The sequence below is a fragment of the Arabidopsis lyrata genome, assembly GCF_000004255.2.
Source record: "Arabidopsis lyrata subsp. lyrata unplaced genomic scaffold ARALYscaffold_4, whole genome shotgun sequence".
NCBI lineage: Eukaryota > Viridiplantae > Streptophyta > Magnoliopsida > Brassicales > Brassicaceae > Arabidopsis > Arabidopsis lyrata.
Genome location: NW_003302552.1, coordinates 2,680,403 through 2,692,811, shown reverse-complemented (window position 1 = coordinate 2,692,811; position 12,409 = coordinate 2,680,403). Strand labels below are relative to the sequence as shown.

Sequence of the window (12,409 nt, the reverse complement as noted above, 5' to 3'; positions counted from 1 at the left end):
ATATAAATAAAGTAAATTCTATTAAATGTTTCCATATATATTTTTGAAAAAATGGGAATATTTCATAAAACCGGACTTTGGAAATTAAATACACGCATGTTTGTTTGTGTATAAATTACATAGACATGCTAGTGGTTGTGGCTATCATGAGTCCCTTCGTTAATAAACAATGATGTAGGACCAATAGCTATTCAATAACCAACAAAACGATCACACACCAAGAAACTCTTCTTCACACTCTCTCTAATTCTCTCATTTCTCACCATACAATTTTTCATCTTCCTTTCTTTATCCTTTTCTAGATTTTCTTTTTACCCTTCAATCACTTATCTATATATCTATCAACCTTTCATGCTCTTTCACCACTCCTTCAATAAAATCTATCATTTAATCAATTCCTCTCTCTCTTACAACACTCAAGAAGCGAGACACAGAGGAGAGAGTTAGTCTTCTTCTCTGTTTTTGTCTCTTTGGCTATATATATTCAAACATTGTGTGAACAGGACACAAATCAACACAACACACACAACTTTGTGTTCTTTAAGTTTTGTTTCAGACATCAAATGGCGGGGACTGGATTGTTTGCAGAGATTCTTGATGGAGAAGTCTACAAATACTACGCTGATGGAGAGTGGAAAACTTCTTCCTCAGGTAAGAGTGTAGCCATCATTAACCCGGCCACAAGGAAGACACAGTACAAGGTTCAAGGTATGTCTCACTAATGTCATCATAAGTCTCATTCTTTCTTGATTTCAGATGATTTTGGCCAGATTTGGAGATATATTCTGGAAATTTTGATGAATCTTGGAAAATTGAGATTAGTTAAGATAACAACCTAAGAATCTTCGAAGAGAAACAGAGGAAGTAAAAAACAGAGGATATTAAGATAAGATAATGTTCTGTTTTCTGTTAAACATAGCATGCACACAAGAAGAAGTGAACGCGGTGATGGAACTGGCGAAATCCGCTCAGAAAGCGTGGGCAAAAACTCCTCTTTGGAAAAGAGCTGAGCTTCTTCACAAAGCTGCTGCAATCCTCAAGGACAACAAAGCTCCCATGGCTGAGTCTCTTGTAAAAGAAATCGCTAAACCCGCCAAAGATTCTGTTACTGAGGTCTCACTACATCCCTCTCTGTCATTCGAAACTGTTATTGTTTTGTGGTTTTGCAGATCTCTAATGTTTGATTATGGTGAAAGGTTGTGAGGTCTGGAGATTTGATCTCTTATTGTGCTGAAGAAGGTGTTAGGATCTTAGGTGAAGGGAAGTTTCTGCTCTCTGATAGCTTCCCCGGTAATGACCGTACTAAGTACTGCCTCACTTCCAAGGTATAACCTCTTTTATTCATATGTATGAATCAATGGTTGAAGTTAACAAATGTTTTGATCATATTATTGTTTTCTGATCTGCAGATCCCGCTCGGTGTGGTTTTGGCTATTCCTCCATTCAATTATCCGGTCAATCTCGCTGTGTCAAAGATCGCTCCTGCTTTGATCGCCGGAAACTCCCTTGTCCTCAAACCTCCAACTCAAGTAACTAAAAATAATATACACTCTTTTAAAATTGATGTTTTGAAAATGCTTGTAACGGTTTGTTTCTTTAGGGAGCCGTTTCTTGCCTTCATATGGTACATTGCTTTCACTTAGCTGGTTTCCCAAAAGGTCTTATCAGCTGCATTACCGGAAAAGGATCTGAGATCGGAGATTTCCTTACTATGCATCCTGCTGTTAACTGCATTAGGTATATATACATTCAACAAAACAGGTTATGTTTTTGTTAACTACTAAAATTTCGGATGCCGATTTCAGTTTCACGGGTGGTGATACCGGAATCTCAATCTCTAAGAAAGCTGGTATGATCCCTCTTCAAATGGAACTTGGAGGTAAAGATGCATGCATTGTCCTAGAGGATGCTGATCTTGATTTAGTTGCTTCCAATATCATCAAAGGAGGATTCTCTTACAGGTAATCTAGCTAGCTACGGTTAACCAATATATATGTTGGGATTCTGTGTTAACCAGTTTTATCTACCTTAACCAGCGGGCAGAGATGCACTGCGGTTAAGGTAGTCCTAGTAATGGAATCAGTGGCGGATGAGGTTGTTGAAAAAGTGAAAGCTAAAGTGGCCAAACTCACGGTGGGACCGCCGGAAGAGAACTCCGATATTACGGCTGTTGTGTCGGAATCTTCAGCTAATTTCATTGAAGGATTGGTGATGGATGCTAAGGAGAAAGGAGCAACCTTTTGTCAAGAGTATAAAAGAGAAGGTAACTTGATTTGGCCGTTGCTTTTGGACAATGTTAGACCGGACATGAGGATCGCGTGGGAGGAACCATTCGGTCCTGTCGTGCCCGTCTTGAGGATCAATTCTGTTGAAGAAGGGATTAATCATTGCAATGCTAGCAACTTTGGCCTCCAGGTTTGGCTATATGGGTTTAGGGTTTAGTCCGGTTTATATGGTTTGCACTTAACCGGAACTAACCGAACAATTTCACTTGAAGGGATGTGTATTCACTAAAGACATCAACAAGGCAATACTGATCAGTGATGCAATGGAGACAGGAACGGTTCAGATCAACTCTGCGCCAGCTCGTGGACCGGACCACTTCCCTTTCCAGGTAAACCATCGATTTCTAGACCCTTTTTTCCCTCGGTTATGACTGGTTTGGTTAACTCGGTTTTGGATTGGAATAAATAGGGACTTAAGGACAGTGGAATAGGATCACAAGGTGTGACAAATAGCATCAATTTGATGACCAAAGTGAAGACCACTGTCATTAACTTGCCTACACCTTCTTACTCTATGGGTTAGTTTCCCTTTTTTATGTTCTTCATTTTAGAATCAAATCAATCGGTCATGTTTGTATCGGATTAAATCGAAAACTGCGAATAAAAGGGAGTGATTAGTGTAACTATTATGGTTTGTAATCTCTATGTAACCAATAAGAGGATATTATGAAAGATGAGTGAGAGCTTTGGTTGTGTTGTGTTATAACAGGGGAAGGTTTCATCTCACGACTGTGATTCGAGCACACAAAAATCCTTTTGATAAATCTTTGGAGTTTATCATTGATGGTAAAAATTAGAATAATCGTTTGAGACCAATCTCATTGATTTCTCCGGTGGAAATTCCCAAAAATTTACTATAATAATTTATTCTTTCAGATGGTCTCGAAAGTACAAACTGGTCAGATAAAAAACAAATTGTATAAAAATTTTAACTGACCAGTTAAGTAGTAAGTTCTGTTTGAGTCTGATCTGAGCCATCTAATATCACGATTCACTAGGTAAAAACAATTATTGGAGTTTAGTTTAGATTCATTTTGTTTTTAGATTAACTTCTGTTTAGAAATTTAATAATTAACCGAATAATTGTGAGAGCATTCGTACCATTTAAGACATTCACAGTGGTCAATTACCATTGAAAATGCTGCGGAAAACGCAAATGCTTGTCTCCCCAACACATATAGATGAATCATTTAATTATTGTATTTGGACCACCAATAATTAATTGGTTCTTTATTCATGGTTTGTGTAGTCTGAAGTTAAAATATTTAAATCCAATTACTTAAACCAGTTTTCTACTATTTTAAAATTATGAAAAATATCCTTATATATAATTTAAAGAAATACCTTAAAAACACACCACACCACACCACACTATTAAGCTTTTGTTCTAAAAATACAATCTCTAGTTTATTATCTCAACAATACCACAAATTTTTGTATAAAAATATTTGTTCAACCAAAATGAATTACAAATAAAATTAAAAATCTATATTTGGATTTCTTATTTCTAATTTAGGGTTTATATTTCTACCATTTAAAAGAGAGTTTGATTTATTTAATATTAAATTTGTAGTATTATTTGAAAAAAAAACTAGTAGTGGTATTTTTAAAACAAAAACTTAAAAAAGTGGTATTTTAAAGAATTGCCGTATAATTTACTTACAACAGAAGAGCAAGAAACTCAAAACATAGTAAAAAAACTTAGAGATAAATATGAAAATAAATATATGTATGTCTTTTCTACAAGTTTGAAAATGAATTTAAAGATAAATCTATATATAATAGCAATCTAATAAATACCATTTGCACATCTGAACGGTTGCGTTTTTTTATCGCAATATTTCGTTTAAATCGGTTATTTTTTTACGATTATTTTGGTTGCGTCTTTTTATCCCAATTTTCGTTTAAATCGGTAATTTTTTTTTACGGTTATATCGTTTCCAATAATTACCATTTGCACATCTGAACGGTTGCGTTTTTTTATTGCAACCTTTCGTTTAAATATTTATGGTTGTTTTTTTTTACAGTTATTTTTGTACGGTCATGTTATTTTATTTAATTTCTTCTTACGTAAACCAATAAACTACATATAAAATTGGTTTTGTTTCATAGTTTACATATGGATATATTTAGTAGTATAACCTTCTTAATTATATCATTCATTTAATATTTACGTGATATCATGGGAAAACAAATATAATAGCAATCTCAATAAAATGTCATTTGCACATTTCAACGGTTGCGTCTTTTTATCATAACTTTTCTTTAAATATTAGCGGTTATTTTTCGGTTGTGTTTTTTTTTTATCGCAACTCTTCGTTAAAAATATTGACAGTTACTTTTTTTGTTTACGGTTATTTTTCAGTTATGTCTTTTTTATCGCAACTTTCCGATAAATATTGGCAGTTACTTTTTTTCGTTTCTGTCTTTTATCGCAATTTTCCGTTAAAATATTGATGGTTATTTTTCTCAGTTGTGTCTTTTTATCGTAACTTTCCGTTAAAATATTGACGGTTATTTTTTTTCAGTTGTGTCTTTTTATTGTAACTCTTCGCTAAAATATTGACGGTTATTTTTTTTGTTGACGGATATTTTTTAGGTTGTGTCTTTTTTATCGTAACTTTCTATTAAAATATTGATTGTTAATTTTTTGTTTGTGTATTTTATCGTAACTTTCGGTAAAAATATCCACAGTTATTTTTTTCTCGGCCATGTCTTTTTATCGCAACTTTCTGTTAAAATATTGACAGCTATTTTTTCTCGGTTGTATCTTTTATCGCAACTCTTCGTTAAAATATTGACGGTTATTTTTTCTCCGTTGTGTATTTTTATTGTAACCCTTTGTTAAAATATTGACGGTTGTTTTTTCTTAGTAGTATCTTTTTATCGCAACTCTTTGTTAAAATATTGACGGTTACTTTTTTTGTTGACGAATACTTTTTCGGTTGTGTATTTTTATCTTCACTTTCCGTTAAAATATTGACCTTTATTTTTGCGGTTGTGTTTTTTATCGCAACACTTCGTTAAATTATTGACAGTTTTTTTTTTTTTGTCGATGGTTATTTTTTGGTGGTGTTTTTTTATCGCAACTTTCCGATACAATATTGGCGGTTATGTTTTCTCGATTGTGTCTTTATATCGCAATTCTTCGTGAAAATATTGACGGTTACTTTTTTCGTTGACGGTTACTTTTTCAGTTATGTATTTTTATCGCAACTTTCCGTTAAAAAATTAACGGTTACTTTTTATGTTTTGGTCTTTTATCGCAATTTCGGTTGTATCTTTAATATCGCAACTTTGCGTTAAAATATTGAGGGTTATTTTTTCTCGGCTGTGTCTTTTTATCGCAATTCTTTGTTAAAATATTAACGGTTATATTTTTTATTGATGGTTATTTTTTGTGTTTTTTTAATCGCAACTTTTTCGTTAAAATATTAACGGTTATTTTTTTGTCTGTGTTTTTTTATCGTAAATTTCCGTTAAAATATTTACAGTTATTTTTTCTAAGTTGTAACTTTTTATCGCATATTTTTGTTAAAATATTGACAGTTATTTTTTTGGGATGGTTCTGTTTGTTCAATTATAATCGTATTTTTTTAGTTTACGGTTGTGTCTTTATAGTTGCATCTATTCATTTAAATACGTCTCTTCACTATATTTTATTGTATTTTTTCATCACAACTTTTTGTATGAAGAGTTGTCTTTTTAAAATTTCATGACTTTTGAACTCTATATATTTTTTCTTCTTCCTAAGTAGTTCCCAAATATTTGATCTTTAACATAGATTATTTATTTTATGATGAATCTAAAAAAAATAATCTGTAAAATGGCTCCAAATTCTTTATTCTCTAAACTATTTCTAAACATACATCATTTTAATATTAAAGAAATTTTTCACATTCTTAATCTAACTTAAGTTTTTTTGGAATGATTATAAAAATGGAGAAGTTTTAATCGACTTTACATATAACATTCTAATGAAGTACCAACAATTGGACGGGTTATATAGTGATTTTTTTATTTAACTATTTTATATAGTAACAATGATGTTTTATATTTTAAGGCAATATATATGGGTTATATACAAAGAAATATTGATGTTGCGTTAACACTATTACAAAGTCCGAATATGAGAAGACATGCTCATATGACGCTTGTGATTGGTCGTTTTAAATTTGGTAAGCGTCAAATGAATTGTTTCAAATGGTATGGTAATCCAGAAATCTTTTACATTATTAGGAAAAAAACAATGCTTCCAATTGGTCAAATGTTATTCAAGGAAGAAGTTTTTTATTCAGTTAATTTATCAATATAAATACAAATTTATGAGATCTTGTAAATATTTATTTTTTTGTTATAGATGTAATTTATGTCATTAAATTTTATATTTTCTCTAATATATATAACAGAATAAATATTAACTTTATATTTAAAGAACAGTGGGCAATAAAAAAAACACCAATTCTCTGGCGAAGTTCTTAGTCATTCACAAGTCATTCTGAGTACTGACTCCGTCCGAATTTTTTAGTTTTGACCTGCTAGAATTTTTCTTCTCTATATTATAACTCTTCGCTATGTATTTTGTCACTTATAAATAATTTACATTCATAAAAAATATTTCAAATGTGTTTTTAATCATAATTCTTCTTTTTTTATTTTTATTCATAAATTGTTTTAACATCTTTGAAAAATATTTATGATATAACTTTAAAACATAGTTAATTTTATATAATAATTCATATATTTGAATATATTATCATAATAATTTAATACATAAACACAATCAAATATATTTGTTGAAAATGAGTTCCCCCGCGATATCGCGGGGTTCATAACCTAGTATAGAAAATAATTGAGATAAAAATATACAAAACATAACATATCTCAATAATCTTCTTCAAGTTGGAGTATGAATAGTGTGAATACCTAACTTGAGAAAAATGCTTAAAACCCTTTCTGACTAAGAGTCTAAGCTAAGTAAGAATATATGCGAGTTGCATAGAACTATAGAAGATAAAAACATGCTACAATAAAATGGTGTTATGTGTGATTTCATCTCTCATAAAATGTTGTTACACTACAGGAAATGTGGGTATTAATAGCGGCCAAAAAACGCAATTATTCATCTACCATAGCGTTTCCTTAAGCGCTCTGACATCGCCCGTTATAGAAAGTCGGACACTTTTGATAGCGGTTTTGCGTTGTGCAATAGTTAAGTATACAACGATAGCGTTGTCTTTTGTGCAATTGTTAATGTTTATAATAGCGTGATAAAGATGTTATTAAAACTCGTTAATTAGATTTTACCTATAGCAAAGATAGCATCTGTTTTGTGTTATTAGTTTGTTTTTAAATTATTCAAAATAATAAATAATTATGAATTATTTTTTAATTTAAATATAATATTTGTAAAATAACATATCAAAAATAAAAATACAATATTTATTATCATTATTACATAAAATAATATACAAAAACCTTTATTAAAATACTACATCAATAAAAAATACAAAATCAATAAATCTCCTCTATGCCTCTTCATCTGCCCCTATGTCTCCTATCTTCATCTTCCTCCTCTAGGAAATGCGAGTTCTTGCAATCAAACTAAAATGGAAACTATCATCAATTAATCAGAGACATTCATGTCTAACCTCCAGATAAAACGTTGGCTTGATCCATAGCTTACCAGTACTCCAATCCTTGGAGATCTCTTTAGCAAGTTGCTCAGCTTCTTCATCATCTGTATGTACAAGAGGCAAAGCATTAGTAACATATATGCCAGAAAATTCATAGAAAAACTAACCAAAATAACCCAAAAACAGTAAGAAAATATACCTTTGTTGCTTCCATAAGATATAGCACGGGACTGTAGCCCACAGAGATGAGATCCCTGTAAGGCTTGCCCTGAAAAAACCTATCAACAAAAGACAAGACAGATGAAGAATCCCATAGCATATCCACCAAAAGAAGCTAAAGTAAAAGTCAACTACCATGACGCTCTCAGTTAAAGTACTTGTATCTGCAGAGATTGACATAATAACATTTTGGCTACACATTCTACCTTAAAGGAAGAGTCTTGATCTATAGGAAAAATGCAGCCTCACGAGATTGAATGATGTAAATATTCCCTCTCTACTACACATAGAATCAACAATAACAATAAACTAAATCCCTAAATCTTAAAATTCGAAATCATTTTGAGGAAGACACAGAAAATTCACCCTAAGTCAGAAATTGAGCAGATTCATTCCAGTTCGGATTGATGTACCAATTCCAAATACTACCAAACGTAAGAATAAGGAACCCTAAAAATATCCAAATGCCTAGCAGATCTTTCACCGAAACAAAGATTATGATTAACACTAGATAACAAAGATTATGATTAACACTAGGTAAACAATGTGCACTAGTTTTCCTTCCATAGATGATTTCCAGATAACTACACACTACAAGAAAAATCCACATTCTTAACACGACAGGAGTGCTATAATACGTCATTCATAGCGTTTTCATAAACGCTGTTTCTGCCCCAGTTATTATAGACCCCCCACATACGATAGCATTTTCGGCATGTTATGGTAAACCCCCACATACGATAGCATTTTTATATTATTGCTTTAATCAAACGCTATAATATACTTTATTGTAACCCACGTTTAGTGCTATTTTATATAATGTCGTAGATTTTTTTTTTGCTATATAAATTTAATTTGATTTATAAAATAAATTTTATTTTGGAACCCAATTTTGTAAAATTTACTTAATTGGACATATATATATATATATATATATATATATATATATATATATATATATATATCATCAACAGGTAAATATTTCATTAACCAACAAGTCATACATAACATCATATTAAGTCTTATACTTATTACTAAAATGCTGCCTAGTCTTAAACAAACTAAAACTAACATCACAAGGCGAAAATAAAAAACTTCTTAAAGCCTTCAAAATCATCATCTTCTTAAACTAGCTTCTTTATACCCGTAGAATGTGTTATCTCGTACCTAAGCCTCACAATATTCTTATCACATGACGAAAACAAGTCTCTGAAACCATCCTCTCACTTAACCTGTTTTACAATAAAACAAAACAAACGAAACCAATACAATCAAAAACGTTCATGGACTTTCTATATCTCCTTACTTGAACATGTCGTCTCATAATAAGAAGTGGCAACATCAGTTTTTAACTAAGGGACATACTGCAAGGATATACTAAGATAGAAAAGACAGAGATAAAAGAACAAACCAAACGTCAGAAAGTATACAAAGAGTTAGATGTAAATTGATTCTTTGAGAGCAATGTCATTTGCAAACTGAAAGTAAACAAACCTCAGTTCCTGCAAATAGCTTCAAAATTTTCTTGCCAAAGCTCAGGAGCAACTCTTCCAATGGTGTCTCTAGCAGAAGATCTGCCTCCACCCTTGAAAAGACCAAGTCAATACACATTAGACATACAAAAATGTAGGAAAACAAATACTTCTTAGTAAAGCTTTGCCTTTAAAAGCTTATCCAAAATCTATAAGCTTTAAAATCTGTTCAGCGTCACTAATAATTTCTTTCTTAAGACCAGCAACAAACACTCCACGTTGTACATCAAGAGAAAGCAAGAGAATTTAAACACTCATAAGCAAACTAATGAAGAAGATATTACTGATGAAAATAATCAAAACCAACCTCCAAATGTTCATGAATTTGTAGTCTCTGGTTCTCAACAGTCAACACCTAAAAGATCGTCAATTTCTTCGTTGTAAATTTCCATGTACGAAACTCACAAATCAAAAGTTGTACTCTTTTTCTTACTTCACATATCATTGAATAATCAAAAGTTGTACTCTTGTTTCTCAGATGCTTTTCGTGTCTAAGTCTTAGTGAGTCATAATTTCCATTTCTCCTTTTCTGTTTTAGCGGAAATGTGAATCAATTCAATAAATCAGAACTGCCCTAAAGATTCAAATTACACATCTTTCTTCTTTATGCAAAGGATTGAATCTAAAATTTTCGAAAATAATCAGAAAACTCACGAAAGTTTTTCCTAGTTTGGGTACGGATATAGATCTGAACGGCGGGAGAAGATAGACGACGGAGCTCCGAAGGAAGAGAAGAAGAACCGGGTTTGGTGGATCCGAGAATGGATTTGAAAGTAAGAGAAGACGCCATAAAGATCTGAATGGCTTTTGTGGTCTTCTTCTTCTTCTTCGTTGCGCAAATGGAGGAGGCGATTGGATTTGACCGCCATTGGAGGAGAACAGTCGTGAACCATGTCTGAGAATCCCAGCAGAATAAATCCATGTAGATCTAGTAGAAACTTGGTATGTCTTGAAACTTTGATTACTTCTAAAACGATGGATCTGAGATTGGAGAAATAGAGGGAAATTTGAGATTGGAGAAAGGAGTGAGATTTGAGATCGGATAAAGAGAAGTGGGAAGAGAGGCGGTTGGGTTTAAAAGAGGAGAAGCAAGTCGTCTGAGTCGTCTAATGGTGGAGGAGTAGATCGAGATAGAATGAAGAGAATAGGGGTTTTTTTTTTCAAAGTTTTTTTTTCTGTTTGGTCTCGGAATATAAAAAGAAACAGTAGCGGTAATTGTGTTATTTTTGTCTAAGTATTAGCGCCAATGGTAAAAAATTAGTCTCCAAAAACTCCCGCTTAAGTGAAATGTCGGTTTAGCATTTTTAAAATGCTATAATAGAAATCTCCAATCTAGTTAGTCCTTTTTAATAGCAGTTACGAAAACTGCGCTATCGTAATGTGCTATCAATGCTCATTTTTCTTGTAGTGACACACCACCCCCACCTTACATATGAATGGAACTACAGTCTACAGATTGTGAAACCCCACAAGAACAGGCTTACAAGTAACATTATGGCATTCACATACATAAGGTATCTATGGAAGGGGTAACATTAATGGGAAGGAACACATAAAAGCTGACACAGTGTGATATGGACTACAAAGAAACACCCCAACCAGTATATACATATATGGCTTTATCAAGCTTCGAGAATGGTTGAGAAATCGAATTCCATCAACTCCGACAAGTAGCAAATAATTAATCATCCAATTGGTAAAACTAAATCGAACGAAAGAGAAGGGCTAAGAGTGCGAGATAAACCTCTGGAAGCGGATATGAGGGAACGATACGCTTGCTCAAGATTCGCAGAGCACCCACCACCATCTCTCTGACCAATAGAAGATTTGAGACGCTTATAGCAGTCATGCACTCTTCGAATCTCTTCTCTGTTCCTGCTTCTGGTTTGAATTTCCTCCTGAGATGGAGGCGACGGCGTCACCGGAGCTGGGAACGAGCTAACCACCATAGAAGGGGATTGGGATTCTAATTGCGGTGGCGGAGGCTGAGATTCAGGAAGAGAAGGGCTAAGAGTGCGAGATAAACCTCTGGAAGCGGAGATGAGGGAGCGATACGCTTGCTCAAGATTCGCAGAGTTTGATTTTGGGACCTTTGATTTTCTCATACGAAGAGAAGAGGCAAAAGGAAAAGAAGTTTTAACCAAAAAAAAAAGAAAAGAAGGAGAAAATCTTAACCGTTGGATTTAATTCATCAATGGTGGAGAATAAGCCAAAGTTCAATCCTGGAGGTTAATGCTCATTGGCTAAGAAAAAGAACGGCTCAGATCAAAGTTATCAAGATAGATCAACGGTGTACATTAATCAAATCAACAATAAGAATGGACGGCTGAGATCAAAGTCGGCGCTATCTAACGGTGTAGGATTAGTCCCACAATCTGGGAGGTTACTTCCCATTGGCTATTAATGAAAAAATCAGAAAATTATCATATAAAATAGTTTATTAATGAAAAAAATAGAAATTATTTCTTTAAAAATTTAATATAAGTATTTCAATTTTTAGAATATTTTTTCTTATAAGTATAAAATTTTAAAATTAAGAACAATTAATATTAGTTAGTATTCCAACTATCTAACTTATATGTTCATAAACACTAGGGCATAGTTTAGGGTTTAGGGTTTAAACTTTGGGGTTTAGATTTTTTTACTCAAGTTAGATAGTTTTTTGATTTTAATTTAGGATTTTAACTTTAATTTAGGGTTTAAAGATTTAATTTAATTAGGATTTTAACTTTAATTT

The 12,409-nt window shown here is 32.4% G+C and overlaps 1 protein-coding gene across 2 annotated transcripts; it reads left to right on the top strand.

Moving 5' to 3' along the window:
- Nucleotides 1-238: 238 nt before the first annotated feature.
- LOC9314809 (NADP-dependent glyceraldehyde-3-phosphate dehydrogenase) lies at nucleotides 239-3,160 on the top strand. 2 transcript variants are annotated; one of them, XM_021027925.1, is made up of 11 exons: nucleotides 239-442; nucleotides 557-708; nucleotides 920-1,113; nucleotides 1,197-1,325; nucleotides 1,410-1,529; nucleotides 1,601-1,737; nucleotides 1,806-1,961; nucleotides 2,037-2,415; nucleotides 2,498-2,614; nucleotides 2,695-2,803; nucleotides 2,995-3,160. In XM_021027925.1, exons 2-11 carry the CDS (start codon nucleotides 564-566, stop codon nucleotides 3,018-3,020), a joined length of 1,512 nt encoding a protein of 503 aa, XP_020883584.1. In that variant the 5' UTR covers nucleotides 239-442; nucleotides 557-563; the 3' UTR covers nucleotides 3,021-3,160. The 2 variants fall into 2 exon arrangements, with proteins under 2 accessions (XP_020883584.1, XP_020883583.1); XM_021027924.1 differs by having other exon boundaries at nucleotides 240-442; nucleotides 546-708.
- Nucleotides 3,161-12,409: the final 9,249 nt, after the last annotated feature.

What these genes read in the sequence shown, in the direction of transcription:
- LOC9314809 (XM_021027925.1), top strand. Translation starts at nt 564, where the DNA reads ATGGCGGGGACTGGATTGTTTGCAGAGATTCTTGATGGAGAAGTCTAC. An exon ending in TCCTCAAACCTCCAACTCAA is followed by an intron (nt 1,530 to 1,600) that starts GTAACTAAAAAT and finishes TTGTTTCTTTAG; the next exon opens with GGAGCCGTTTCTTGCCTTCA. An exon ending in CCTGCTGTTAACTGCATTAG is followed by an intron (nt 1,738 to 1,805) that starts GTATATATACAT and finishes TGCCGATTTCAG; the next exon opens with TTTCACGGGTGGTGATACCG.